This window comes from Rissa tridactyla, chromosome 15 (genome assembly GCF_028500815.1).
Source record: "Rissa tridactyla isolate bRisTri1 chromosome 15, bRisTri1.patW.cur.20221130, whole genome shotgun sequence".
NCBI classification, from domain to species: Eukaryota; Metazoa; Chordata; class Aves; order Charadriiformes; family Laridae; genus Rissa; species Rissa tridactyla.
Genome location: NC_071480.1, coordinates 12024408 through 12052026, shown reverse-complemented (window position 1 = coordinate 12052026; position 27619 = coordinate 12024408). Strand labels below are relative to the sequence as shown.

Here is a 27619-nt window from a genome sequence, read left to right as displayed (position 1 = left end):
GGGAGGCTCCGGCCGGCTGTAGGGTCGGCTTCACAGAGCAGCCTGACCGTGGGGCTTCGACCCCCGGTGCCCCCCCTGGGCTGTGGGGGGGACTCTGCTCAGCGGGAGCGCCCGGGAGAGGCTGTGGTATTGTCCCTGAGGGATTGGGACCCCCCTGGGCCGCCTGCCCCTTCCCTGCCTGCCCCCGCTGTGGCCGCAGTGGTGCCAGTCACAAGCAATAACCACATCAAATTAATTGGATACCGGTTTACTGCAAACAAAGAGAAACCAAGCGACATTTACCTAGCAAACTAATTGATATCCGAGTAATTTGCTGGAGAAACCTTGTTATATGCCAGCTGGATTTCCCAAACCCTCCCAATCCTGCTCATTACAAACAAGGTTTGTGTGTTAATCAGAGAGCTTTAATCACATTGCTACCCACCGTAGTTTTCAGCAAGTTACAAAGCCACCAGATTTATCACAGGCTTTCAGATCCTAGACGCTCTCTTAAGAATTTGTCTGGTATTTTATTAGCGGGCACTAATGCTTTTCGTGAAGAAGACGGACATTTCTCTTTCAAGCGAGGACACGGGAGCCGGGCTGGCTCGCAGCAACACCTCTCTTCCCTTTCATCTCCTTCCCATGCCCGGCATGGCGGGCACGCAGCCCTCCCTCCAGACGTGCCACTGGCCTGGTAAATCACATCCTCCCGATCCGTGCTCAAACGGGAGCTGCCACCACACGGGAGAAACGGCTCCAGCCAAAACATCAGCCGGGAGATGCTGGTCCATCCCCCACCCCCGGCAGAGCCACCCACGTCAGCAGGGCGCGAGGCAGGAGTCCCTGCCTTCACCGGGGGCCTCCCGTGCACAAGGTTCTCAGGAGCCCTCAATAAATATAACATTTTAAAAAAAAAAAAAAAAGAAGAAGAAGAAATAAATCGATGCACCGGCTCACAAGCACCAGCAGTGGAGTGTGAACAGCTGGGGGTTTGCAGGCAGGGGTACAACAAGCCAAGCAGCGAGTCCAAGAAAAGCAAGAAAAACCACGTTCCTAAGGAAACATTCTGCATCAAGCCCTTGAGTTGGGAACTAACCCAAGAATTAATTACAGGCTGATTTTACGGCCTTTATTTTGTGTTTTTAAAGCTGATCAGAGCAGGGACAGAAGCGCTCCGAGCGTGCCCTCACAGACGGGAGCCGGCAGGTGCGGGGACCCGCAGAGCACCCGTGCGCAGGCCCCGGGGGCTGCACCCCCAGGAGAGCGGCCAGCCCCATTCACCTTCTCCTTGGCCACCACATCCTCCTCCTCCTCGAGCCCGGGCGCCGCGGGAGGAGGCTCGCTGCCGCGTCTGCTCAGCAGCCACGGCTCTTTGGCCCCTCATAAATCCAGCCAGTAGCCCAAGAGATGGAGTGGGCACCTTCTCGCATCCCCCAGCCCCTTCCGACCCCCCCGGCGCGGGGCAGCCCGTGGTCCCGAGCCCGGCAGAGCTGCGGCTGCTGGGGTCACAGCCCCCCTCAGCCCCTCCAGGCGGGCAGACACTGCTGGCCCCGGGTCTAGAGGAGCAGGTGGCACAAAGAAATCAGGTCTTCACTCTCATCTGCCCAAGCGGAGAGCGTGGCACATCCCCTGCCTCCTCTCGCCCTCCCCAGTCGCCTCCCCGGGCGGGGGGCACGGCCACGGCGCGGCTCAGAGGCAGCCCCCGCCTCCAGAACGGAGAGATCTGTGCGAGCACCGCAGACCTGCTGCCTTTTCCTGGGCTGAGCCCTGGACAAGCTGCTCCATCACCCTAACGACGCAGCTCATAATTATCTCATTTGCTATTAATTTGGATGTCACGAGAAATTCCACTCGTTTGCTTTTAATTAATATGGCCCTAAAATAAAGCCGGGGGCTGGCAGGACTCCGGCAAGAGGCGTCTGCATCAGCATGAGAGAGGATGAACCGAGACCAACAAAGGGAAGAGAGGTTGGGGTGGAAAACTATTTATGGGACTAAAGGAGACAAGCGCAAGGGCCCAGCGATGCTCCCCAACCTCACCAGTGCCCTCGGCACGCGCGGGCGCTCTCTGCACGCACCCACCAGCGCAGCCAAGGCACAAGAGGCTTCTGGACGCCCTGATGAGGCTCAGCTGTCCCAGAGAGGACCAACACTAAAAATGCCTGTTTACAGCCAGAAATTGGGGCCCAAAGCTGGGGAACGGCCTCCCTGCTCTGGCCAGAGCAGAAGGGATAGAGCCAATGGCACACAGATGCCCCGGCCAGCGCTTGGCAAGCCAAACGCACTGGGCACATGGGAGGGGAAGCTCAGCTGCAGCCTGGGGGTGACATCGCGCCCAGATGGTGGCTTGATGCCACCAGTCTGCAGATGGACACGGTTTGGGGGAAACATGGGGGAAACAGCCCCCCCTAAATCCACATGACCAGCACAAGTCAGAAGGGAAGAGAAATGAGAACTGGGGGGGGCCAAGAGGGGGGGAAATCCCAACAAAACCACTTTCCCCGTCCTCAGCGTGAGCGTCCCAAAATACAAACCCTGAGTCACCAGAGCTCAGCCCTTGCAATGCAAACTGCACAGGCAGCATCCAGACTGCCACAAGCTCCAGACACGGAGGTGGGGATTCATCTCACCCAGCTTTAGACGCCTGTGACCGAGTTACTCATCTGGACTCCCTCAACCACCAGAGAGGAAACAGACTCGCAGCCTAAAGCGCCTTCTCTCCCTTATCAGGGGAGCCCAGATAAGCAAGGCACGTGCAGAGATCTTCCTTTCCGATCTCTAGGTGTCCACAAAAAACGTGGCGAAAGCAGATCCGGAGAATCTGTAGCAGAAAAAAATCATTTGTCATTTGACAATCATTATCAAGGCAAATCTTCTGTCTCCCTTCACATCCTCAGAGGGCAAACAGAGCTGCAAGACACGTGGCCGTAAGAGCTCGCAGGAGGCAGGTGAGAAGCTCCTCCCCGGGAGGGTGGCACCAATACCAGGTTCAGAAGGGGAATGGGTTTGTTTCCTTGTGCCAGCCCAGGTTTGCACGGAGAAGCTCCTAAGCAGCCCTTGTTCTGCCTCCAACCGCGGGCAGGGCTGAGCCTGACCCGCAGCAGCCCAGCCTGCGGCGAGGGGGCTCCGCATGGGGCAGCTCAGGTTTAATTAAGCCCGTGCAGGCTGTGTCTGTTGATGAGCCCAAGGCACGGCAGCCAGAAAGGGCTCTCCAACATGTGCATCTCAGCAGGGCGAGTGACTCCCTCCAGCCTCCCCACCAGCGCAGCCAAGAAATGGTTCCTGCTTTAATTACCAGGTTCCTGGAGGCAGGAGGTGGCCGCGGGGCCGTGGCCGGGAGCCCGGGGGGGAACACGCAGCCCCCTCCCCGCTGCCACGGCTCCGAGAGCCACCCGGCCACGTGCCCCGCACACAGATGCCGTGCACCAGGGGCAGATCCAAGCGTTCCCAAGAACGGGCAGTTCTTTAAAGCTTTCCTACTCGCACATCCCCTCCCGGCAGCGTGTTCTCACGCAGGGGAAGGATCAGGCATGCTCCACACCCCCAACACGACTCCAGCAAGAATCATTTTGCAGAGCTGTCTCGGTGCCACATCTCTTACAGAGAGAGGGAGGGAGTCGGGAAACCCAACCCGCACGGCACATCCCTCCACAGGGGCTGGGGAGCAGCCGGGGCAGCGCGGGGGGACGCCGGTGCCACAGCCCAGCCCCATCTGGCAGCACCGGCTGAACGACAAGGCAGCAGAGGGGGCGGATTAGTTTAATCAAAGGTAGTCAGCCTTAATCCGTCCTGCGGGCACACAGCAGCGGGGCGAGGGCTGTGTTACGGTACGCCATTTCACTGCACGAGAAGCTAAAGAACTATCCCAACAACCTTCTCCTTTTTACAGAGCCCCCGCTGTAGCCACAAGAGAGGATTCAATCTCCTGCCTTCGTCTCCCCATTTTCTTCCCCTGTGGTTTCACTCCATTCTATTACTCCTTCCCACCCGCGTCCCAGATTTTTGCCAGCCCTTAATAACTTATATTTAGCAATTAGTGCTAGAGAAGAGCTCTGCCCCAGCCTGCGGCCCCTGCTCCTCACCCGGGAGGTGTCCCTGCGCGGCCACATCCCTGCCCGGCCCCGGGGCGGGCAGGAGGCACCGCTGCTGCTCTTCTCCCCCGGCTCCGGCCCCGCGCCCGGACACCCGCACCACTGAGGAGTTACCAACCACCGAGCCCCCTTCAGAGACCCCTGAACACTCACAGGCAGAAACACTAAAGAGAAAAGTATCCTCGGTGATAATTAAAGGCAAGGCTTTATAACAAGTCAGCAACAAGTTGTTGGAACCGGAGAACAAATACCCAGAAAAGCTCATTTCCAGCAAGCAGGGAGCTAAAAAGGAAGAGATGTGATGAGTTTACTCAGGAAGAACACTCAGGCTCCAGCCTCTGAGTTTCTGTTAAGGGGAGGTTTCATGCATTACAAAGCGATTTTCCCTTCCCTAGTTTATAAACCAATTAGATAAAGACCAAGTTAATCCCTTATTGTGTTCAGAGAGCCACGAGTAGACACCAAACACAGAGATTAGTCCATTTAACCACCTCCCCAGGTTTTGGCAGCCGAGAGCACATCGTACGGGACAGGCAAACGCTAAACCCAAGCGGAGCGGGGCCCTCAGCTCCACGGGGTCCGCAGGGAGGGCTGCACGGTCCCACCACCGAGGCAGCCCCCCTCCTCCAGCTAAACCCTACAAAGGTAACTTTAATCCAAAGTCATCCGATCTCAGGAGTTTACCTGCACTCGGAGTAAGGAGAGCGCAGAGACAAGGCCAGGTCACGCGGAGGGATGTGGCAGCAGCCACGCCTGGGGGAAGCACCGCATAGCAATGCTTTTTTTTTTTTTTAATCAAAACCAAGCAAACAAACAAACAAAACCCATTAGCTTTTCCCACTTCGCCCCTGCAGGCAGAGGCCGGCTGTGGCGTTACCAGCCCCGGCTCTCACCGGGTGACCCCACAGGCCACGCACGCACCAAAAGCCTGGCACAAAGAGCCGAGCCCAGCTGCAGCCCCACGTTCCTGGTGAGAAACCAGGCTCGAGGCAGCCCAGCTCACGTCTGCTGCTGCAGAACCTCTACCAACCAGCGCACCCCAACCCCCTCACGATCAAACACCACGCAGGAGCGCACAGAGTCGCAAACACAGCAGAAGAGCTTAAAACTGCAGCCACTCACCCACTCGAGCTGCGCAGCCAGATCAGAAGGAGCTTCAGTCCCACCTCCCCCCTTTTCTAGCAGGGCATCCCCCCCAGACCCCCCTGGGGCACAGCTGAGCCAAACGAGGGGCTTCAGCACCTGAGAGAAATTTGCAGCGGGAGTGGTGTGACCCAGAACGTGGGCGAGCCCTGTGCCACCCCCGCGCGGGCTGACCGCTCCCCGGGCCAGCAAAGCCCAGGCCAAGGCGGTCAGCCAAAAAACCGATGGGTTTCTCTGGTGTTCTGCCCGGGAGATCTACGAAACGGCCGTCCCCTGCCCTCAGCGTGCCACGTGTGCCTAAACTTGTGACAGGCTGTAGAAGACCCTGTCCCTGTGGCTTTGTGAAGCTGGTGCTTCACGTGTGGTTGGAACGAGGAATGGATGAACCGCTCGCTGCTGACAGCGGTCCCGTGGCTCCTGGGAATGGTCCCAGACCAATTCCTCCCGGTAAGAGCTCACCAGTTAGTACCTCTGCCCTTACCAGTTAGGGGGGTCCTGCAGGGCTCATCCCAAATCCAACAGTTTTGACAGAAAGGGAATGGAGGGTGTTTGCGGGAGCACAGGAGGAGGGGGGGGGGCTGTGCACAGCGAGCCCACCCTCGTTAGGCCAGATTGAGTTTCCTATTGCAGGGAGAGTGGGCTACCACTGCTAATTACAGGGCTAATAGTTCTCCATCCCAGGAGGGGACTGCCAGGGTCCCCTCCTCATCACACCTGGAGCTGGGAAGCAGCGTTTTGGCTGGGCTAATGGAGCGGCTGGGCTAGGTGGTGGACGAGGGAGGCGGCCGCGCCAGCGAGGCTGCTCCACGGCGTTCATTTGCTTCACTGGTTTCTCAAGCCGCAGTCAGCGCGGTCGCAAGGTTGATTTTTAGGAGGCTCTGTCTCCACGCTGTTCCCTTGAGACGGGGGACACGGCAGTGTGGGAAGAGGTGCTGCCCTCGCGTCCCCTCGGCCGGGAATGGCTGCCCACCGCCTCCCGCACCCCTCTCCCCTGCCAAAACCAGCGACAGACACGAACCCAAACGCTCCCTCGTGCCCTGGCCCGCCAGGCAGCCCCTCTGATCCCACGCGCATCCCCAGCATCAAAGGAGCACGCTTCCACTGCGGCATTCTTCCCTTCCCGGCCTCTGTCCACCCACGGAACAAACTCCCCTGTGAGAACAGCTTTGAGGCTGCCCCGCAGCCGGCACGCTCCTTCTCGGGGCCTGAAAACTGCAGCTGCTTCTGGCTTTGTCTTTTAAAAGGTATCAATCAGCAAGGGTTTTTGGGGAAGCACCTTGTCCCCCTCTCCAACGCTCCCAAGGACCGGCCCAACAAAGCTCCCCACCAGGCCCCGGCGCAGCCACACTCGTCGCTTCCCACCTTTTCCCCACCCGGGTGCCAGGACGCGGCGCCGGAGGGTCCAGCCCAGCCGCCCATCCAGCAGGTGCCGCACAGACACGCAAAAGGGGCCGAATGCCCTCTCTACCCAAAGCGGCACCAAGACCGAGACGGCAGCCAGAAAAAGGCAACAAAAGCTGCAAGATAAATTTATGCAAAATTGCCTGGCTGCATTTAATACCGACCACAGTGGCCCTGACCCTGAGCCCCCCTCTCCCGTCCCAGGAAAACATCCTTTTTCCCCCTTCAGGCTGGAATCTTACACGGCCATGGTTTTTTAAATCAACATGCCAGAGTTTTGGCTGCATTCAAGAACTCCTATATCTGCTCCTGTTGTTCTTCAGAAATGGTCAGGAAAAACCTTCCGAATACGAGCAGGAACCCACACCTTTGGAGGAAAGGCTTTAGTGCTGCAAATTGGACGAGACTCGCAGTATTGATTCAGGGATAACAACGGTTTGCTCTGTGCTCTGCTGCCAAAGCAAGGCTTCACAAAGGGCTAACCTGATTGATGGGTGGTGCTCCAAGCGGACTGGGCGCAGAGAGCTTCCTCCTGACCTGACAGGAGCGCTCCCAGTCCACTCAGACTGCAAAAACTCAAGCCTGGGATCCGGCCACCCCGACTGATTTGTGTATTAGGAGGATCCTCCCTCCGCATTCTCTGTGATGGGCAATTCCCTTTTCCCCTGAGATGATCCTCCCTCCAGGAAGAGCTGGTCTGCACCGTGACCCCCCCACCTCAGGTGATGTGGAAAGCGTGGCGGCAGTGTGGGAAAAGGTGCTGCCCTCGCGTCCCCTCGGCCGGGGATGGCTGCCCACCGCCTCCCGCACCCCTCTCCCCTGCCAAAACCAGCGACAGACACAAACCCAAACGCTCCCTCGTGCCCTGGCCCACCAGGCAGCCCCTCTGATCCCACGCACACCCCCGGCATCAAAGGAGCACGCTTCCACACTGGGTACCATCGTGCCCTTCCATCCGAATCGCGCTTCGGCGGCAAAGCCCAGCAAGTTCCCACCATGACCAGCAACACAAGAGCCCCATGTGCCCAGCACAGACACGACCCGCCCACAGCCACGGAGGCCGGGTCGCTGCTGCATGCCACCACGGCAGCAGGCGCGCAGAAGCCACCGACACCACATAGACAGCAAGCTTCTCAGGTTCTGGAGTCCAGACCTCCGAGCCTCTTCCAAAATCCGCAGCAGACTGTTGGCTCCGTCCCCTCCCTCGTGAGTCAGACGCCCACCTGAAACACAGCGTCCTCTGCCCGTCTGTCAGGACCAGCCGGAGCTGCGTTCCTCCGGGCTTCTGTTCCCCGGAGACGGGCAAAGTGACTGTGAGAGTACAGGCTGCAGGGACTGGGTGGAAGCCATTCCAAAAACGAGGAGAAGGGAAGTCTCTGTGCCACAGAGGTGTGGTGGGAGCCAAAGGCCAGCTCTGAAGTTTGTTTATAACTAAGTGCAGTGCCCCAGCACCTCTTTGTAAATCACCTCCTGCAATTGCCCAAGTACTCAAATAAGTTGTTGCAAACTTACAAGTGTGCCTTTGCTTACACAAATATTTTTATAATGCTTAAAAATCAACCCTGAGAAATACGCCCTAAACATTATCCTTGCACAGAAGCAGCTCTGCCAGCCCACCAGGACCACGCAGGGCGGCTGGCGTTGTCCTGACTGACACGGCCTTGCGCTGCTCTCCCTGGGGTGGCTCTCGGCTGTCGCACTCGACAGAACCACCGTCGTGGTGGAGGAGAGGATCCAGTCAAGAGGAGCCCCGCAGTTTCTTCTGGCATCAGACTAACCATCCAGTTCAGCCTCCTTTTTTCCACTAGGAAGAAAAACAAGGAAGGGTCACAGACTTGAAAACCAGAAACCAAGATGACGAACAATGTCACTTAAAAGGGGCTCAGACACACAGGTTTTGAGATATATGGTCATAAATGGAATGAGTTTGGGTTTTATGTTGCACAGACGTCCAAACTAGCTAGCCTTTGTGTGAGCTTCAGCATCGGCCGTGGCAGGAAGGCGTTTGAGGTGTTAGAGATGCAGCTCCAGCACAAACGGGGACACCCAGCCTGGCACTGCACAGGGCTACCCCCACGGGCTGGCCACGCTGTGCAACTGCCGCTCCAAGAGCAGAGAAAGCCCCTTCTTTTGCTTCTGGCTGCATGACTCAAAGAATAGAGGAGCTGAGCAGAGCACGATGAGTTGCACCAGCCACACGTCCTAAGGAGTCCATCAGGAGCTGCCTCTGGCAGTCACTGCTGCCACCGGCAACCTTCACTCCTTCTGGTCCAGCAGGACCCTCAGAGCAGAGGGGGCTTTCAGTCCTTCATTCACCCCCGAGCAGCTCCTCAGGCAGGGCCACCCGGTACCTGTCCAGCCTGGCACTAGTGTGGGTCTGAGGGAACCCAACAACGCTCTTGTGAACTCTGCTGCAGCGGCCGCGCAGCCACAACACCAGGAACTCCTGTGCCTCGGTGGACCTGCTGTGGATTTACACCATCTGACTGAGCGGCCGCCGGCCTACGTTATGCAAGAGTGGGGGAGTCTGACCCTCCCTGTGCTTTCTGCGGGCAGAAACCAGCTCCCCACAGGATATTTCTGTTCACCCTCGTGTCACACCTGTGGGCGTTAGCGCTTTGCTTATCGCAGGCGCCAGAAACAGACCAAATCCCCAGTGACCTTCCCCAGCCTAGGACACAGTGCTCTGCGGAAGAAACGTGTGAAGTAGCATGGCTACCATCGCCAGAAATCACCCGTTATGGAGGCAGCATATGTCCTGATGTCACTTGAGCTCACCTTGTTACCCCATCTGTCCCTTTAATGCCATTACTGAAGATCGTTACATGAGCAGATCCCCTTTGGAGAGGCAGCTGCTTGGGCTGCCCACACACCTACCTCTCTGGCCCAGAAGACGTGACCTCCAGTGGTGAACACAGCTGCTTCCGAATATACTCCCTCGATCTAATATCAGCCTGGAATTAAGGAGGAAAATGAGTGAAAATGGACTGTGCAGCCTGCTTGGTGCCTCCCCTTTGTTCTCTCAGTAGGCCCCTGCGCACCCTGATGTCAGTACATCACAAATAGCTTTTGTATGACTCCGTTGCAGAGGAACCTGCATGTTTCTCTCCTTGTTCGGTTTCTGTGCCTCACTGCAAGCTGCTTGTGAGAATGAAGACTTAAAATGAAATAGAGGATCCTGGAGTACAGTCCATTTCGGAGGCAGAAACAACATTCGCTGAACCCTTGCTGTCTGCCCCTTTACTTCTCACAGGAGTAGGGAGGTGAGACACGGGGCACAGGCAGGTCCTGCCAGCTGGTGCCTAATGTCTGCTCAGCCCCGACCTACCCCAAGCACGGCGGGATGAACAGCCAAAGTGGGACCCAGACTGGGCTTCCTCAGCAAATCCCGGCTGCAGCTGAGTGTCACCAGCCTTCACCAAGGGTCCCTACGGGACCCAGAGGATGAAGGAGCACAGGCTTCCCGCCCACACTGCAGCGCAGTGAGCCTTCCTGCGGCAAGCACTGACCCAGCTGGCATCCCTCACCTTATCCCTACACTGAATGGCTCCTAAGATGTCCTCCTCGTTGTCCAGGGATGTGACAGGCCAGCGAGGATTTCCAGAGGCTTTGTAAGGTGTTCGCTGGCAAAGGGAGAGCTGCTGAGGTGATGGGCTGCTTTCCCATTGTGCCTTATCTCTCCGCCAGAACTGCAACCCCTCTCTGGTGAACCCTGGCAGCAGAGCTGGACTGGAGGAGTCCCGGGAGCCTGAGAGTGGTCTAGTGCTTTCGTCCTTCGAACCGACCCAAATGACTTCTTCCACAGGTAGGGACCTCCAAAGGCAATGCAGGAAAATGTAACGAGCAGCTAAGCTGCTTCACAGGCCTTCCCCGGCAATAGCTCATCACTAACCGATGAGAGATGGAACAGACTTGTTAGAAACTTGAGAGCAGGGTAAGTCTTCCTTCCCTCAACAGGAGATGTTCCAAAAAGCAAACCAGTGCTCCCATTGAAGCAACAGAAGCCGCTCCGCCACCCTCGCTCTGTGAAGGGATCGCACGCTGCGATCACATGCAGGTCTCCGTAGTGCTCAGGGGTTCCTGTGTGTCAGCAAAATGCTCACAGATAAAGAAGCTCAAAAAGAATGACTCCCCTTCAGCCCAGGGCTCTGCCCACTCTTCTATTTCTTTGGTCCTTCTTCACCCCTTCTGCTCAAAGCTATCGAAAACCTTCAGCCTACGCTGAAGTGTGTCCCCTGGCACCCAGAAAGTTGTCGGAGAGCCAAAACCATACGGATGCGAAGGCAGGTTTCTGCAGCATTGCAAAGCAATTTAGCATGGGACAGTGGCTCATAGATCCCTCCTCAAAAGGTGAGGAAATACTGGAGCTTTTTATTGACTCATCCCAGGGCAGCAGAATGCCCCATGGACTCTGCTGCAATAACCTGCACTGCACACTCAGTGGAACAGAGCTGTGTCCCAGCACTGCGCTGACAGGGACCCCACTGGCACCGCAAGCAGGTGCGGGGCTGCAGCCTCCAGGCTCACAGCGCTCCACGATCATCTTTATAGATGTGACACTGCAATGTTCCCAGAGGATGAGCTTTTCTGGTCACTATTAGCTGAGACCTGGGACTCTGCCCTCCACAGGAAACTGTAAATTGAGAGGGAAAACGGGACTACGGAGAGGGCTGTGAAGACTTTGGGAATACAGCAATCCAGCGGGCGACTCCTCAACAGGACATGGGATGAAAAGAGAGAAGCTGGCATTGCCCGTTCTTGTACCCATCCCTTTCCTTCCTCTGTTCCAGCAGCTGTATGGTGCAGCAACAGATGGAGAAGCACACCACTCGTCTGCTGCATATCCTTTTCCCTAGGCAAGAGCTTGGCTCATCCTGCCTATGCGCCCGATGTGCTGGCTGCGCGATGGTGACTATACAGCTAAAGCAGGTAAAAACACCCGCTAAAAGCAGAGACAAGACGCAAGCACATCCTTGGCTCTATCGCTTCTTGGCAGCCGTTGCAAGGCAAGTGACTGACACACCCTTCGCACTGTCCTGCCTCACGAGTCCAAAGGCAAAGCTGCCAAGGAAGACAGCGGGAGCACTTTACACGCCGGGCCGTATCCATGCTCTGGGCTCTGCTTTCCAGTACCAAAATCAAAAGGAGTAATGTTGAGGCTACCAAAATCACAGTGCACTGCCCTTCTCATTTGGAATTGATCTCGGAGCCATTACCAAACCTCATCAAACCCACCCTCATGCAAGTGTCCCGTTCCTGCCTCTTCTGATATAGTCTCCTGGGACATGAGCCCTCCTGCGCTCACCAAGAAAACCAGATTGTGGTGTCTTATCAGCAGTGCAGGACAGCATGTGGTCAGAGTGGGGCAAGGAGAACACCAAAACGGAAATCTCAAGAGCTACAGAAAGTGTTGCTGGGCATTTACTGGATGTTCTTGCCCCCCAGAAGTGTTACTGTTCAGCTTTACAGTGCAGAAGACTCTTGGATGGTATCATAAGCATGCAGATCCTGGGCTCTTGAGCACCTTCGAGAACTGGGAGTTGATTTTTACATTCCCTCCAAGTTTTTTTCTCTGTTAGAAACTTCCTTTCTCAAAAACACTGCTTTGCTGTGACATTTTGGAACAGCTGCTGTGCCCCACCTCAAAGGCAGAGTGTCTCTCTCCACTTAAAAAGCAGTATGTGACCTTCCCAGCTGGAAAAACTTCACAGCACATGATGGTCATGCTAATAAAGTGGGTTAACGCATCCCCAGTGGCTGTCCTTGAAGCACTTGCCACTCTCATCGCTGTGCTGCTTCTGAAGAGCCTCTCCCGTACCTCAAGAAGCTCCCCACCGCCCTCCATCCCTAGTCAGACGTCTCGGGTGGAGGCTCTGCCGGCTGGAAACGCAGCTCCACAACTGCTTAACGATTCTGTGAGCTTGAGAAGGAAAAATAGTTACATAAGGGGTGGTTTGTTTGGGAGATTTTTTTTTCCCTTTCTCTCTATAATTGGACAGTTTCATAACCGAACTGACAAATAACTTTGATCACTCCTCAGGATAAGAGATTACGTGATGTATTTTATAACGAGGGAAGGAGGCTGTTCAATAGAGTCCCTACTGGGAGACCAAGGTAGCAAGAGTCACACCTACAAACCGTTTTTCTAGGGAAGAAAAACCCCAACCACGTTCTGCTGATAACATAAGCTAATGCTTGATTAGGTGGCAAATTACTGGCCAGTCCTCACTCCTAACACAGTGCTGAGACACAGCTTAACCCAGCGTATTAACCAAGAGGCTAATCAATAAGATGGATAACTGTCCAGTAATAATCCTCACAGATTGTTTCTATTTTCAGAGGGGACTAGTGCTGGCATTGGGGTGTGGAATTGTTGCTTTGCCTATTTTATGAGGGGCAGTGGTGACCCCTGTGTACACGGCAAGCTTGCACTAGGGGGTACACCTGGAGGGAGTCAGAGTTTCAGGGTATCTGCTACTGATTTCCCTGCTGGGCAGCGGCAGCTATTCACACAGAGGAGAGGGACGATGGCTTCTTTCTCAGTTCTCCTAAGGGCGAGTGTTTAATATTTCGCATGAAGTGACCTGCAGAAATTCACAGCTCTGGGCAGGCCTACTTCTGTCCTTCTTGGTGGGCTGGAGCAACATCAGGCTGTCCCAACAGCCACATCTGAGCCAGCAGGAACCAGCCGGGCAAGGTGCCAGCCGGAGCTAAAAGGATCATCGAGAGAGCTGGAGGCTGGTGTGCAGCCAACCAGGGACCCGGGGCAGCCAGAGCAGGCGAATCAGTCCCAGTGCAATCCCTGTCAGCTGGAGAGCGATAAAAGCTTCTGTTTCCCCGCTGTGCGTGGGGATGCTGGGTCTGAGCAGGATTGGAGCGTGGGCAAACACTGGAGAGGGGTTCTGACCTCTGCCAGAAGTAGGCAAGGGCAGCTGCTCTCCGGAGGGCTTGGTATCGTTCCAGCGCCACTCAGCTTGAATGCTTTGCTTATTATTCTGGTATGACAGCTCCTGCCTACCTCAGTCCCTGTCTGGGTAGCTCCAAATGACCAAATCTCTGCAGAAGAACCACAAAATCTCACAAGCTGGCTGGGCAAAGAGACATCACCCCCTTGCAAGCAAAGTTCTCCCAGATCAGCCTCGCACTTACATGTGGAAGAAGGACTAAGTTGGATGTAAATACTGATTGCAGGTGATAATGAACTTCCCTCCGCTTTCTCTGAAAGATCACTTCTCTCACCTGCATCACAGCCACAGTTTCTTTGGCAGCACGACCACCTCGTGGGCTGAATGCAAATCAAACTGTTTCTGATGACTGCCTAGATACTGCTGCGGGCCCAAAAAGCGCAACAAACCCCACAGAGACTGGCCAGCCATACCTCTAGGAAAGCAGGTTTGAGTTCCCACAACAGTCGCCCAGCACTACACACACTGCAGCACAGTGCTGCTTTCATACAAACCATAACTGCAGCCTCAAGAGGCATGGGCAGCTGAGCTCTCTTAAGAGCTTTATGCTTCTAGGGCTACCAGAACTTACAAACTAAGAGCTAATGATCCAGCAGTCTTTCATGACACTAAGAAAGCCATAAGCACATCACTCATCAGGCCTGCAAGCTCGTTCTGGGGACACACCACAGCAACAAGGCCAAGTCAGTCATCCACGACAGGATTCTCTGCAGCCTGCTACCTCCTAATTCCAGCTTTAGGTGCTCAAGAGGCTTCCAGCAGTGCCCTGTGTCAAGATCTGTGACAGTTACCATAGAGAGAAACTGTAACAGGGACAAGTCCCATGGAAAAGTTTTAAGTATCCTCCTCTCCTGCCATCCCTCTACCTCTACAGTAAACACTCCCTTTTGGATTTTTAATCTCTCTGTAAGGAAAGTGACAATTCATTCCATCACTTTAAATAAAGGTCGCGGTTAGAGAACTGGAAGAGCCTCAGAACACAGACAAATGCTGGAGATATCTGGAAACGAAATGAGGGTGATGAAAAGCTCCAAGACACCTTTTTGTTTCCAAAGGGAATGCTCTTCCCCTTTCCTCTGCACACGCCGAACTGCAGAGCTGGCTCAGAGCGCTGCGGAGGCTCCGTCCCTTGCTGGAGGAGATTGCATAAGATCCATCAACCTACTCCCGTCTGGCAGGTAGTGGTTTATGAGATCAGAAACTCCAGTCTGGTATGGACACTTCAAGGTTTGTTTTCCTCTAAGGTGTTAGATTTTTGTCTGGTTTATAACTACAGACTCAAGACTCTGTTTTCACAAAACACCGCAGTACCAACGAGAAGCTCCTGTGCGCAGAGACTGCGTAACAGCCCTCAGCAGGATCCCGTCAGTGCTGCTCCGAGGAGCGGCAGAGCAAAGGTGGCCAGACACCTGACAAGCTCGGCGGTGCAGCACGCGAACGGCGTGTTCCAGGGCAATGTTAGGAACATGGACGTCTGAACGGGCCCTGCTCCCAGGGCAGTCGCTGGGTCAGACCTGCCTGAGCCACCAACAGCAGGGTGGCCCTGACAGAAAGGAAGCGCTTGTCAGGCCACAAGTCTCAGGGGCTTTGCATTTCTCTAGATCCTTTCCTCAAGTCCTGCTGCCATTTAATTATTCTGAAGCTGAGCCTTGGTGGCACTGCGGCTCACTGATGGTGATCCAGTGCTGTCACCTACTGGCTGGCTGCCGCCTCAGAGCCTGCAGCTCCTTGCGGAGTGCAGTAGCAGGGAAAAGCCCAGAGGAGCAGCACTGCAGTCTGTGCTAGGCTCAAAGTGCCCAGGAAAACTGCATTTCCAGCTCCTATGTATTAACAAACATCAGCATCAGAGAAGTTGCCTGCAGAGTGGAACCGAGAAATCAGTCAGGCTGGGTCTGCAGTAAGGGCCGTGTGTGCTTCTGGGCACTGCGTCAGTGAACAAGCAAGGAAGAAGGAAGGATCAGTTAACTACCGTGTAAACACCACCACGACAGGCCGGGGAGAACAGGCCAGCAAGAAGGGTGCCAGCTGCAGACTGTCAGCTGCAGATGGGTGGCAAACTGAGGCTCTGAAACGTCGCCAGAGGCTTGGCACCCACAGCCCTCTCCACTGCCTGCTTCCCTGCTCCAGGCCTGCCTTCCCCTTCCTCAGCTCCCCAGCTTCTGTACCTGACGGATGGGCTCCGGGATCCGGTACCTGCAGCAGGACTTGACTAGACGCACGGCTGTCTCCAGGCACACCCTGTGACCCACAGAGATATAAAGCGGCTTAGAGCTGTTGTTGTTGCTACGCAGGGCCTGTGCATTCAGAAACAAGAAAGATCAAATACTTAAGAGGCTTATTTTAACAAATACAGAGCGGCAGCTGAATTATAAGCTAGCCAGTTGCCTTCAGAAGGTGGGATGCTGGCTCTGTATTTGCCAACTCCCAGCTTTCTTGAACCTCTTCCACTTCCCAGTGTCTCCTCAAAGGGACTGTTTGCCCTTTTGGACCCCTTGTGCCCCATCCCCAAGTGCCTCACGCTGCTCTGGGAAGCAGTGAGACTCGCTAACGCAGACTATGTTGAAATACCACCACTCGCAGGAAGTTTCTTACACCTGCCCGCTTCCTTTTCTGAGTCAGACGCAGAACTTCTGCAGCACTTTTCTGAGTCAGATGCTCCCATATTGCCTCTCGGTAAGCTGCTACAGAACCGACACCTCTCCTTGACTGTGGTTCACTAACAGGAGTGCTGGAGCATGGCACCTCAGATGCCATAGCCATGGACGTGAATATGTCTAACACCTGAGCTGTCGACTCCTTCTACAAATGTCTGTGCTCACAGAAAGGGGAAAGCGGTGTTACTGGTCACCTGCTCACACCGTGTCTTCCTGAACTAACGTCACTGAGACAGTCCCACTGCAGAGGCAACATCCTCCAGTGCTCCCAGCTACACAAAGCTGGAAGACTTGATGGCCAAGCAAATAGGAAACTCCCCACAGCTTACCATGCCCAGGGCTCGCCCAGAAGTGCCTGTCAGTGGGAACGTATCTCCTTCCCTCTGCAGGGAACGAATCTAGGGATAAACACACACAAGGTCAGCTGGTTAGGAAGTACTTGTATGCAGCTGTCCCAATTCTCTTGGGATATTAAAGAGTGGAAATAAGATCCCAGCCTGGCCTAACCTGCTCTCTGTGCAGCTCATCCCTGACCAAGCCATCCACCTGCAGGAGGTTCTTGGCCACTCCAATGCATGGCAGATCCGTCAGGACACCAAGGTGACAGGCCACACCAAATCCTGCCAAGACGACGACACTGTAACTGCCGGGCACCAGAGAACAGGAATCTCAAGCTGCAGCATGGAGACCCTGGCGAGCAGGGCTCTCCGGTAAAGTCCTACCTCTGGGATGGAGCAGGCCATTCCCATCTACGAGGAGTACCTGAAAAAGCAAAAAAAAAAAAATGTTATTTCGTGCACACTGAGAGCTGCTCAAATAGGCAAACAGTGGTGCTGGCCCTGTGAGGAAGAATTCTGTCTCAGTCCTTTTACGTCTCTCTATAAGGGTCTTCCTGCAGTGCTGCCTACACCTGACTAAATGACCAGCAGCACGAGCTCTCAGCGGCTGGCAGCACTCTCCACTGGCGCTGCACAAAGAATGGGACTCCTGTTGCCAAGGGAGGCCTGGCTGTTCATGGCTTAGCACCCCGGTCCCTAAGGAAAGGGCGACAGATCCATCGATACAACTCTGACACTGCACTTTCCGCCCCACCAGTGGAAAACAGCCGGAGACTGCATCCCAGGGGAGGGAAGAACACTTTTCAGCAGCACTCTGCACCCCCGTGACATCTCAACTTGGGACAAAGAAATACACCACACCTGGGGTCTGAGCCTGGGCTCCTCCTGCTGAAGTCTCTGAACAGCTTCCACCAGGAAAGGGACTTCTCGGAAGGCTAAGAATCCTGCCACGTACGGGGCGCTCACCGTCACCATCCGGCAATCCTCGTACAGCACCTGGGAGCAGCAGGACAGCACAGAGACAACGACCTCCAGGGCCTGGCTGTTTGCTTCCTAACTGTTTCAGAGGCATCTCCTCTGGTTTATGTCCCCTGACCTCATCTTTTTTAAAACACTCTGCTGCTGGATCTCTCCCACAAAGGCAAGGCCACTGGGTTGCGTCAGTCTGCCACTCAGAGAAGGGGGTGGGTAACGGGCTGCTGACAGAAGAGGGCTGAACATCACCTACCCTTCCCTGCTCGGGAGTGAAGTCCTTGAAACAAAATTAGGGCAGCTATTCAAATCCACAGCGGGGGACCTCAAAGTTCACCCAGTCAGAGCATTATCAAAGGGCGCCCGTCTCCGTGCAGGGACAGGCCAAAAGAAACCCTGTAAAACGGGACAAAACAACGTTTGCGCAGGGCAAGTCAAGAATCAAAGCAGGATTTGAAATTCAGTTCATAAAAATCCCGGTGGCCAGTATTGAGCTTTATTTCTCTGTTTGTTACAGGTTTTGTAATTAATTTTTATATTGCTTTGAAAGCTGAAAAAGAGACCAAACGTCTTTATTAATTCAAGTAAACAACTGTGGGATGTGAGATTCGTGGCAGTTTTGAAAAGGCTTTTATATGTTACATCCTGTATTATTAGTTGATTCCCAACAAGAACTCACAGACAAGACACCTGCTCTCTGAGTGCCACAAACGCTTCAATTCCCTCTCGACTGGCACCGAGTAACAATGATCCTTTTTGTCTCCTGGGTAGTGGCTGAGACTGATTATTTTCAACCGACACCTAAACCGGTGCCAGACTGCTGTGCCTGACCAGGGACTACCCCTCAGCACGGCATTTTCTGATTTTCCAACTCACTGAAACGCATACTGAAGCTATCCCTCAATGCCTCCTAAGTTCCCGGGGATGCTATGAGAGCGATCAGGAGCAGTTTGCTTCGCATCTTCCTAAGCTTACGTCTAAATCCGCACGCCTGTTTTCTCTCTGTTTGTCTTTCCTGCAGAAGGCAGGGCCGGCGGCTCTGCCGGACACCCGCGCCGTGAGTCCCGGCTGTGCCGGGAGGCAGAGGCGCGGTGAGAACGGCCTTCGGGTGTGTTTGCTGTGAACCCCCCAGGCCGCTTCCCGGCCACAGCCCCGGCAGCGAGGCGGGTCCCTGGCCGTTACCTCCAGGGCCGGGTAGCTGAGCACCACCAGGGAGGCGCAGGCGCTGCTGTCGTCTCCTTTGATGTACGATAAATCCACGCCTCCCACTCTCTCCAGTCCGGCGAAACCGGGATCTCTCTGCCACTCCTCGGTGTCCTCCTCCACCACGCCGGCTCCCAGCCGGGCCTGCTCGCTGCGGCGGGGCGGCGCGGTGAGAGGGGGGGGCCGCCCCCGGGCCTCGCCCGGCCCCGCTCCATCCCGCCCAGCACCCACCGCACCGCTGGGGGCCGAGCCCCGCGGGGGGATCCTCTCGAGGGTCCCCGTCGCTCGTGGGGACACGGGAACCGCCGCCCCCCACCCCCGCTGGCTCCGGAGAGGGGATGGGACCATGCAGGGCCCCTCGCTTCACGCTTCTCCTCAGGAGGGAAGCGGGATCGGCGGGCAGGGAAGGGGACCCCCGGGCAGGGGCCGGCCCAGGGAGCGGGGCGGCGAAGCGGGGAGCCCCGCCGGGCCCACCCCGCCATGCAGGGCCCGGCCCGGTGCCGCGCACGGTTGCCATGGCTACAACCCCCCCACACACACACCCCACCCCCGGCGCATGCGCAGCCCGCCCGCCGGTACCGTTCCCAGGCGCGGAGCGTAGCGTCCGGCGGCGGCGCGGCCCGGCCCGCCATGGCGGCGCGGCGGAAGGAGGCCTCACCTCCCCGATCCCCCCGGGAACGCGGGCGGAGAGAGGCCGTTCCGGGAAGAGAGTGAACGAGTTTTATTGGGAAGCAGCGGCGGGGCGGGAGAGGGGCCCGGCCCCGGGGTCGCGGCGGCGGCCGGGGACGGAGCGGCTTCCTTGGGCCTGGGGGGTTTTTCCCTGGGCCCGGGGGGTTTTTCCCTGGGCCCGTCCTGCTCGTCGCTACCGGAGCGGCGGGAGGAGCAGTCTGTTTCTGCATCTCAATTACAAGTATATGCAGATTGTAAAAAATAAAATAAAGGGAATGATGCTTTTTACAAAAATCCTTCATCTGCCGGTGTTCGCTTTGTTTTTAGTTTTTTTTTATGATGCCTTCAAAATAATCTCCACTTAAAGGTGCGGCTTTGTGTCTCTCCGCGATCCTGATACATGATAGGAATGCAGCTGATCTGTGCGTCGTAAGATAGTACTGAAGTTAGTAAAAAAACGGAACCCAAACAACAAACCCAAAAACCCCAAGAATCTCCCCCACAGCACGTGTGGCACGGCGAGGCCCTGTGCGTGAGGAAGAGGGGGGAGGTACTGGTTCTAGCTCTCCCTGCGCTCTCTTTTGAAGAGAGCGGCTGCTTTCCATGTAGCAGTGGCGTGAGAGAGGAGAATCTCATCCGGGAACGTCTCCTCCAGTTCCGTAGCTAATTCGGAGTCTTTTGCATCGAGGTAAGGAAGGAGCGATTCCTTCAGGCTGGAAATCAAAGAGCAAAAGTAGTATTAATAAACAGGGTGTGGCAAACTACAAATGCCACATCATATTTCATGTGGTAGGAATGCACCAACATTAAGTATATGGAGTTTTAATATGCGTATTTTGAACTGAGAAGGATTAAACAGCCAGTCAGACGTACAGAGAGGCTAAAGAAGCCAGAAATGGGAGGCTGCAGGTCAGAGCCAGGCTGTGTGTGTGGAAAGGTGCCTGTGCCCATCTGAGTGACTGTGCGAGTGCTTTGTGTTCATCGTTATTACAGCAGCGCCTGGTATATTCCAGCAGTGCTCCCAAACCAGCTCGTGTGAGATGAAGAGGAGTTATACATGCAGACATACAGGCAGCGTGTCCTACAAACTAGCTGCACAGCCTTAACAGGGGTTGTGCTCTGTGTCCAGCGGCGCAGCCCTTTGCCAAGGGAACCGTCCCTATCCCATGCATTTTCAGCTTATCCCATGCATTTTCAGCTTAAGTTAATGACAACAGCCGGGGGTTGGATCGGGCTGCATAAATCTGTTACCTCCACGTGGGTCTGAATTCATCCACAGCTCGGACACGTCTCAGCTTCAAGACGATCATTTCATGGAGCTCCTGCAGGAAGGTTTCCAGCCTTGAGTGGACCAGGAAAGTGTTGAGGAGCTTGGCAATCTCTGGACTGAGCTCCACTTTGTAGGCTGTACTGACGTCTACAAAAGGATCCTAAAAAAATGCAGTGAGGGGAAAAAAAAAAAATAAAAAATGAACCAACCATACACATTTGAGCAACTTCATTTAGAGAAGAAAAAACAAAACAACTGATCAGACACTGCAGTTGTCGGTGTGCCTTACCCTTTTGAGGCGCAGAAGCTGCTCAGATTTGTGGGTAGAGAGAAGTTGCCATAGGGCTATGTTGTGCTTTAGGTGGCATCGTCTAAGGGCCTGAAAGAAAAACGCATATATGGAGTGAAACTGGACGCAAGGGATGTATTTAGGAACCCATCCACACCCTGCCCAGCCGACGCAGGTTGAAAGTGCAGAGGAGCCCAAGCGCAGAGTTCAGCAGGGAGTTCATTGAGCCCTTTTAACCTGGGTGTGGACGCCCGTCTGCAATAAGCTTCTCTCTCCATCTTCCCCATTTTGCCTCCAATAATCCATCTTTTTGGTATCATGAAACAGAGTGGGAAAGTGATAGGACTGTCGCACGTACTTGGGAGAGCACAGTGCCTTTGCCCTCTTATCAGCAGGAGTATCAGCCCGCTTTTCACACATCATTAGGAGATAAAACTTTCCCCTATCACCACTTTTGAGAGGTGAAGGGATATTTTCAATCCTGCTCAGCACCAGGCAAGGCAGTGGCACTGAAAGCTGACTCGTAATTGAAAGTTCTGCCTTTTCTCAGTTTCAGCATTGCAACTAATTATGCTGACACTCAACTGAGAATTCTCCTTCCTGGTGCTGACAGAAGAGCTCGGTTCTCCAGAGTTCAGCCTGCTGCACATCCCACTCCTGACCTCTCTGCAGGGTTTTGCAAGAACCCGCTGAGCATCACAAGCTATTAGATGCTCCCACCTTCCAAACATTGGTTATAGGGGAAGAGAAAATTGTTCCTCCCCTGTTACCGAATATGGTGGGGAGGGAATTCTATCCCATGCCTTTTCAAGCTGAACTTTTGCTGGGCTAGGAGATCAGACCAGCTGGATTTAGTTTAAACCAGTGCAGAGTTTATCCTGTAAGAATAAGAGCTTTGCTCTCAGGGCTCACCTGCAGTACATGAGGGTTTGTCTGATCACCCATCTGCAGAACATTTTCGATGTAGTCCGTCAGAAGCATTTCGGCATTCTCTCCAGCCATGGCCAGGAACCCCAAGGTAATTTCAGTGACAGACAGAGCATCACAGACGTCACTGTAAGACTGTAGTTCCCCACTGATCATGTTCATCACAGAACTGGGGAGAGCACTCTGAAAACCAGGAAGTCAAAGCAGTTGCTAACATTAGTTTAGAGCCATTCCTTATTGCTAGTCAAGTTGCTAGAGTCACGGAAGATGGCAGAGCTTCAGATTTAAGAAACTGAAAATGTGTAACTATATCCCTTTCCTTCATAAATCCTGACTGACAAAAGAAGGCCAGTTGGTACATATTCCAGGCATGCCGAGAGATTAGCGGACAAGCCTTCAGATGAACAAGGCAGGTGACAGAAGACAGACTTAACATTTCTTGGGATGCCAGGGGTCACATGCTTGCCCTGTTTCCTCCAATGCAGAAACTCACCTGATCCAGCTTATTCCTGACATCGTTAAACAGCTGTTCATAATTCCGATCATGCCTGTACACGAGGGTGGGTATTCCCTGTCAGGAGAGAAACCCATGGCTGTAAAGCTTTGTTAACATTGCTAACCCTGCTGCAGCGCATGCCTGGCTGCAGGAGACACTGCAGGGCTCCAACATCAGCCAAGAAGTTGTCTGCAGAAAACATAGCTAGCTGCCTTCTCCTACCTTTAGGGTGATGAGTGGTTTCCCCTGCAGGAACTTGCTGATGACTTGCTGCTGGATCCTCTCCAGATCAAAGTCCTGCAATGTCTCCCCTCCCTTCTCCATGCTGTACTGGCAGTTGGACAAGATGAGAGGAATCAAGTCTCTCTCAACCTCATAACTGATCAAGTGCAGGTCAGCCGCTTCTGACGCACTGATCAAGTACCTGCAGAAGAGAAAACAGCCTTCATTTCAAGCAAGAAGCCTTTTGAAGCAGGGAAAGCCGATTGTGGTGGCAGCTAATACAACAGAGCCCCAAAAACCCCAGCCTAGCTGGAATAGCAGCATACCTGTCATCTTCCTTGTTGTGTTTGTTCACGGAGTGGATAAAGTCATTGTGCAGACTAATGAGATAGCTGGCTAAGGCTGTGGAGCAGAGGCCCAGCCCCTGGCGACGTGGCAGAAGGACCTCAAGCTTGCTGTCCAGGGTCAGGTCAGCATCACAGTAGCCCTTAGGAAGCTTAATTTCCCCTGAAAGAAAAGGCAGGGAAGACTGCTGCTTGAGGTGGCCCAGAGCCAGCCCACGATGAGCAAGCCTCTCCTGAGCCGACCCAGGTCAGGAGAAAGCATAGAACCTGAAAAAAAGCAGCGCTCTTTCCATTACTTGTAAGCACTAAAGAGAGCAAGTTCAGGTGAGAATACTACGAGAGGGAAACGAATTCTTCCGTTTCCACCAAGATCTTAAACCTTTAATGGCCAAGGCCAGTACTGAGGCTACGTCTCAGTATCGCTGATGGGAGGAACTTGGAACCGTGGAAGGGCAGTAGTAGAGGAGCACTGTCTGGCAGCCGGCAAGCTCCTGCCTCCATCGCTCTCAAAACAGCGCCGGGAAAGAAGGGTCCTTACCATTGGTGTCCAGCGAGCGTCTCAGCTTGTTCCAAACGGACAGAAACACATTCACTCTCCTCTGTAATAGGTCCCTCATCACATCTGAGGAATAACAGAAAGACAAACCCTCGAAACACCTTTTACTGGCAACACCATGAAACTCCGTAATATATGAATTTTCAAAGCACACCACTGAGAGACTAAATACGCTTTAAACAGATTTGTAATGTTATCAAATTGAATCATTTGCTCTGTTTGTTTATATTCTTCTGTGTTGTCTGCTATTGGCCCAGGCTGCAAGGCTGGATGGATCCTTGGTCTGATTCAGCATCACTTTTAATTACTTCTCCATAAGTATTTAAAAACATAAGTCATTGCACTTAAATACAATTGAAGGACTTTGCCACAAAATGTCTGTGTGCTGCTCACAAATGGAAGGGAAGGACATCCATTCCACCTCTTAGGCAGGCCCTACTCTAGGGCAGAGCTTAAAAATTCAACATACCCATTGCCGCATCCAGGGATTTATCTTGCCTATCTCTGAGCAGAGTCCCCACCCCTTGTGAACAATCTTCCTGTGCTTAATTCTCTTTAAAGCCACCTGAGGACTTTTCCCAAGCATAACTCCATAGTAAGGTCTCAATTCATTTGGACGGGAGTTAGAAGGAAAACATGAGGCCTTAAAACCGCAAGCTCAAGAGAAGTTTTCTCCTTCATTTTCAACTGGACTATCCAGTGCTTTTTATTTCACTAATTACAGTTTTGACAAAGGCTTCTCTCACCTGAGAGGGGTTCCTTGAGGAAGTCTCTGATTGAGCAGTGCTTGACATCAGTGGTGTTCTGAAACCGCCTCACCAAGTCTCTCTGCAGAGCCAGAATCTCCGGTAAAAATTTAACCAGCCTCAGCTCTGGTTCCTGGAAGAGGAAAGGGGGCCTATGAGCTTGGACAAACCAGTTTTGCATACTTGTGTGGAATTCCTCTTCAAATGTTTAAAAGAAAAAAAATATTTCACACGTTCATTTCTCAAGATTATAGAAAGTTCTGAGACTAAAGACAACGTATAATCGAACGGTGGTTTGCTCCTGGGCAGCTGGCTCCAGGTGACCCTGCCTGAGCAGGGGGTTGGACCAGGCGACCTCCAGAGGTCCCTTCCCACCTCAACCAGTCTGGGATTCTGCGAGCTGATCTCTCATCCCTGCGTCACACGCACCTTCTGCAGAAACTTCCAAAGGAGAGGGACAGCGTCCTTGGCATTCTTTTGCTGGACTACGTGGCCCAGGTTCTCCACTGAAATCTTCTTTCGGCAGCTCCACATCTTGGAATGATGTATGTGACTGTCCTTTGGCAGCTGGGACAGGAAAGTGACGGGGTCACCATACACTATTTTCACTATTGGATTGGAAGAAATTCTCTCATCTTCTTGTATTTGTCTATTTAACTTCAGAAGTTTTTTATCCAAATCCTGCATTTAAAAAAAAAGAAGAAAAAAAGGGAGAAATTATATCAGAATTGGCAGTGTCCTGCCATGATGAGCCTCCACTAGAGTATATTTCTTTAATAGCTTGATGAACAAATACGTCAAAGCAGAAGATGAGCTGCTAGGGAAGGCATATGAAACACACACTGCAATACAGCTGTTTATACCATAAAGTTATTCTTTGTTCTCCAGCTTGTCCAACTCACGGGTCTTCCATTCGTACGATGATGTATATGGGGGCAAAAAAAGGCAGACAGGATTCATTTGGGGCTCATATGCTCACTTGGACAAATACTTTTAATTGAGCTAAGACATTTTTGCTTTTCTAACAATACAAAATCTTCATAGCACAACTCTAGTCTCAGATACTCATTTCCACTGGTAGAATAAAGTTGTCCGACTCTTACAAATTAAAGCTAACCTGTAGTTGTGTCACAGATGGCTTGGCTTTAGGAATAGCTGGGCGAAAAGCGTAGCACAGATATTACAGCAGGTCAGATTTCCAAATAAGTGGATTTTGAACTGCTCAACTACTGAAATTTTATACAGCAATTTTCTCACCTCCAATTCAGGAACAATAATTGTGTTTGCAACAATTTCTTCCCATTTGTTTCTGTTCTCCTTGGTGGAGAGCACATCATCGAATTGAACTGGCCCTGCAACAGGAATATTTAGTCTCTTACATCTGCAACATTTCAGTTAAAAACAAGCACAGATTCTCTAAGCTTCCAGAAGTGACATCCTTGCAAGTTAGCATGATGAGCCAAGAGCAATTACAGAAGTCCTAGAAGCGAAACAAGTATCTTGGTCTAACTGGAGAGCGTCATCCAAACCAGCAGGCAATGACTGCAGGTTTTCAGAAACTTGTGGTCCACTCTTCCATTTGAATGATGTGGACATTTATACAAGTCATTCATAATCCCAGAAAGGTTAAACAAGTTGTCCAAAGTCAGACCATGATCAATGACAGACCGAAGAACAGGGCATGGAATATGGATTTGTGCTGTCACACTAAAAATATGGCTATGACATAATAAATCCCCACTATGACACAATGACTCATGTCAACTTGAACTCCAGATTCTACCATGAACCGTACCCTGCTATCCCTCTGCTACCAAATAGCTTCCTGGTAGTCATTTAGAGGGCAGCATATGGATTATACACAGGATGAGCTACTGCGCTTTGAGGAGCACCTCTGCTTGTGAGCTGAAAGCTCTGTCAATGTGTCATGAGGTTATTTATTCAGTAATTCCTTTTCAGAATCAGGCACCAAACCTTGCAAACCCCATGTATGCAACGGAAAGAGAAGTAAACTGTCAAAAATTCTTCACTCCCTACAGCAAGAAACAAGCCTCAAATTTCTGGATCTTCCTCATCAGCTCAGCTGTTGCTTCTTGGAAATAGTCTATCAGCAAAGAAGCTAAATAACTGCTGCTCTCGAAGTGCTGATCTAGCTTGCAGGTGTGATATGGCAGGTAGTTTTCCTTACACTGGCCTCGGTGATGATGGGGGTCCTTGAGGAGGCTGCTGAGCACAAGATGAAGGATGTTGATAGTCTCATCCACGCTCTTCCCCAAAATTTTTGTCAGCTGTACCAAATCCTGCCGAATATGCTGCTGTAGGAAACTCACCGAGTCATGCACTGGTGGCTTGATAATCTTTTGCAGTGACTAAAGAGAAACAAAAGGGACGAATGAGCACAGCCAATAACATCCAGTTCAAGCGCATGGCACGCAGAGCTACAGTCTTACCAGAAAGTCTCAACTCCATCCTATGGGATTTTCTACCACTTGAACAAATAAAGGCAGCTGTATGTCTATATGCACACGTGCAAATGGTGCATGAAGGAACCAAAATCGCTCCTGGGCAATGAGGGAAGTGAATTTGGGTCTTGTGTCTTGAAAGACTGCCCTAGTTACTTGGCAGTATGATGAAAAGGACCAACATCATACAAAGGTTTCACTACATTTCATGTGGCCTCTTGGAACTATTATTGGAAGATACCTGAGGATCTTTTGCAGCTCCCAGCAACATTGCCAGATGCGTGAGCAAGCGTATCAGAACAAAGACAACTGGGGACATGGCCCGATCAGACACTCCCGCTGTTTTTCTGTGTTTTGCATCTCCAAGTATGTGTCCGGTTTGAGTTCTGTCTTCATAACCCCTGTTGGAAAGTATATATATAGTTTTTGCCTTGACAAAAAACACACAAGGGTTGTCTTTGATATCCAGTAATGTCTTTTTGACCCATAAGTAAGTTCTTTGAATATCTGCCAATTAAGAGTGCTACAGGGGAATGAGGACTTCCAGTAAGTTTTGTCCACAAATAAGCCGATCTGTTTGGTTTTGCTGGCTGATTACTCTTCCTTGGACATCTCTTCCTAGTAAGTTTTCTATGAAAGTTGGCAAGATCAGCCAACTCTGTGCTGGATAGACAAGGAGCCACTGCTGTTAGAGTTAGTAACTTTAACAGTCTTACACAAGAGCTGCAAGTGCTAATCCAGAGAATCGAGGAGGAGGGAGCACAAGCTATAGTTCCCAGAGCTCTGGTAGAAGTTCTTCAGTCGTGTTGACCCATTTAAGAAAACGTTGGCTATTACTATATGTTAGCGTAGAACCACATACGCTGTTATCGGCCTGGATGAGCAGGGA

General features: G+C 52.9%; 2 protein-coding genes across 16 annotated transcripts in view; both read right to left on the bottom strand.

The window, feature by feature from the left end:
- Positions 1 to 231: 231 nt before the first annotated feature.
- Positions 232 to 19572, bottom strand: ENDOV (endonuclease V). Of its 10 annotated transcripts, none has more exons than XM_054221164.1 (9): positions 19329 to 19567; positions 18729 to 18900; positions 17436 to 17570; positions 16959 to 16998; positions 16744 to 16856; positions 16566 to 16634; positions 15748 to 15876; positions 9495 to 9571; positions 8256 to 8421 (listed from the first exon to the last, which is right to left on the bottom strand). In XM_054221164.1, exons 1-9 carry the CDS (start codon positions 19379 to 19381, stop codon positions 8391 to 8393), a joined length of 819 nt encoding a protein of 272 aa, XP_054077139.1. In that variant the 5' UTR covers positions 19382 to 19567; the 3' UTR covers positions 8256 to 8390. The 10 variants fall into 10 exon arrangements, 9 of the variants coding, with proteins under 9 accessions (XP_054077143.1, XP_054077137.1, XP_054077136.1 ...); XR_008469351.1 differs by having other exon boundaries at positions 8361 to 8421; positions 15748 to 15820; positions 19329 to 19571; XM_054221168.1 differs by lacking the exons at positions 8256 to 8421; positions 9495 to 9571 and adding an exon at positions 232 to 2803 and having other exon boundaries at positions 15748 to 15820; positions 19329 to 19572.
- A 122-nt stretch (positions 19573 to 19694) lies between these two features.
- Positions 19695 to 27619, bottom strand: part of RNF213 (ring finger protein 213) — a 58746-nt gene continuing 50821 nt past the window's right edge. For 5 of the 6 annotated variants that reach the window (XM_054221153.1, XM_054221151.1, XM_054221152.1 and 2 more), the window contains 13 exons: positions 26972 to 27131; positions 26457 to 26637; positions 25526 to 25620; positions 24698 to 24949; positions 24269 to 24401; positions 23505 to 23588; positions 22949 to 23129; positions 22623 to 22824; positions 22398 to 22475; positions 21890 to 22087; positions 20978 to 21067; positions 20670 to 20848; positions 19695 to 20131 (listed from right to left, as the gene is read on the bottom strand). In XM_054221153.1, the coding sequence (XP_054077128.1) occupies positions 19978 to 20131; positions 20670 to 20848; positions 20978 to 21067; positions 21890 to 22087; positions 22398 to 22475; positions 22623 to 22824; positions 22949 to 23129; positions 23505 to 23588; positions 24269 to 24401; positions 24698 to 24949; positions 25526 to 25620; positions 26457 to 26637; positions 26972 to 27131 (1987 nt within the window). In that variant the 3' untranslated portion in view covers positions 19695 to 19977. Of the gene's footprint in view, positions 20132 to 20669; positions 20849 to 20977; positions 21068 to 21889; positions 22088 to 22397; positions 22476 to 22622; positions 22825 to 22948; positions 23130 to 23504; positions 23589 to 24268; positions 24402 to 24697; positions 24950 to 25525; positions 25621 to 26456; positions 26638 to 26971; positions 27132 to 27619 lie in introns of those variants that run through there. The other variant, XR_008469350.1, reaches the window with a different exon arrangement.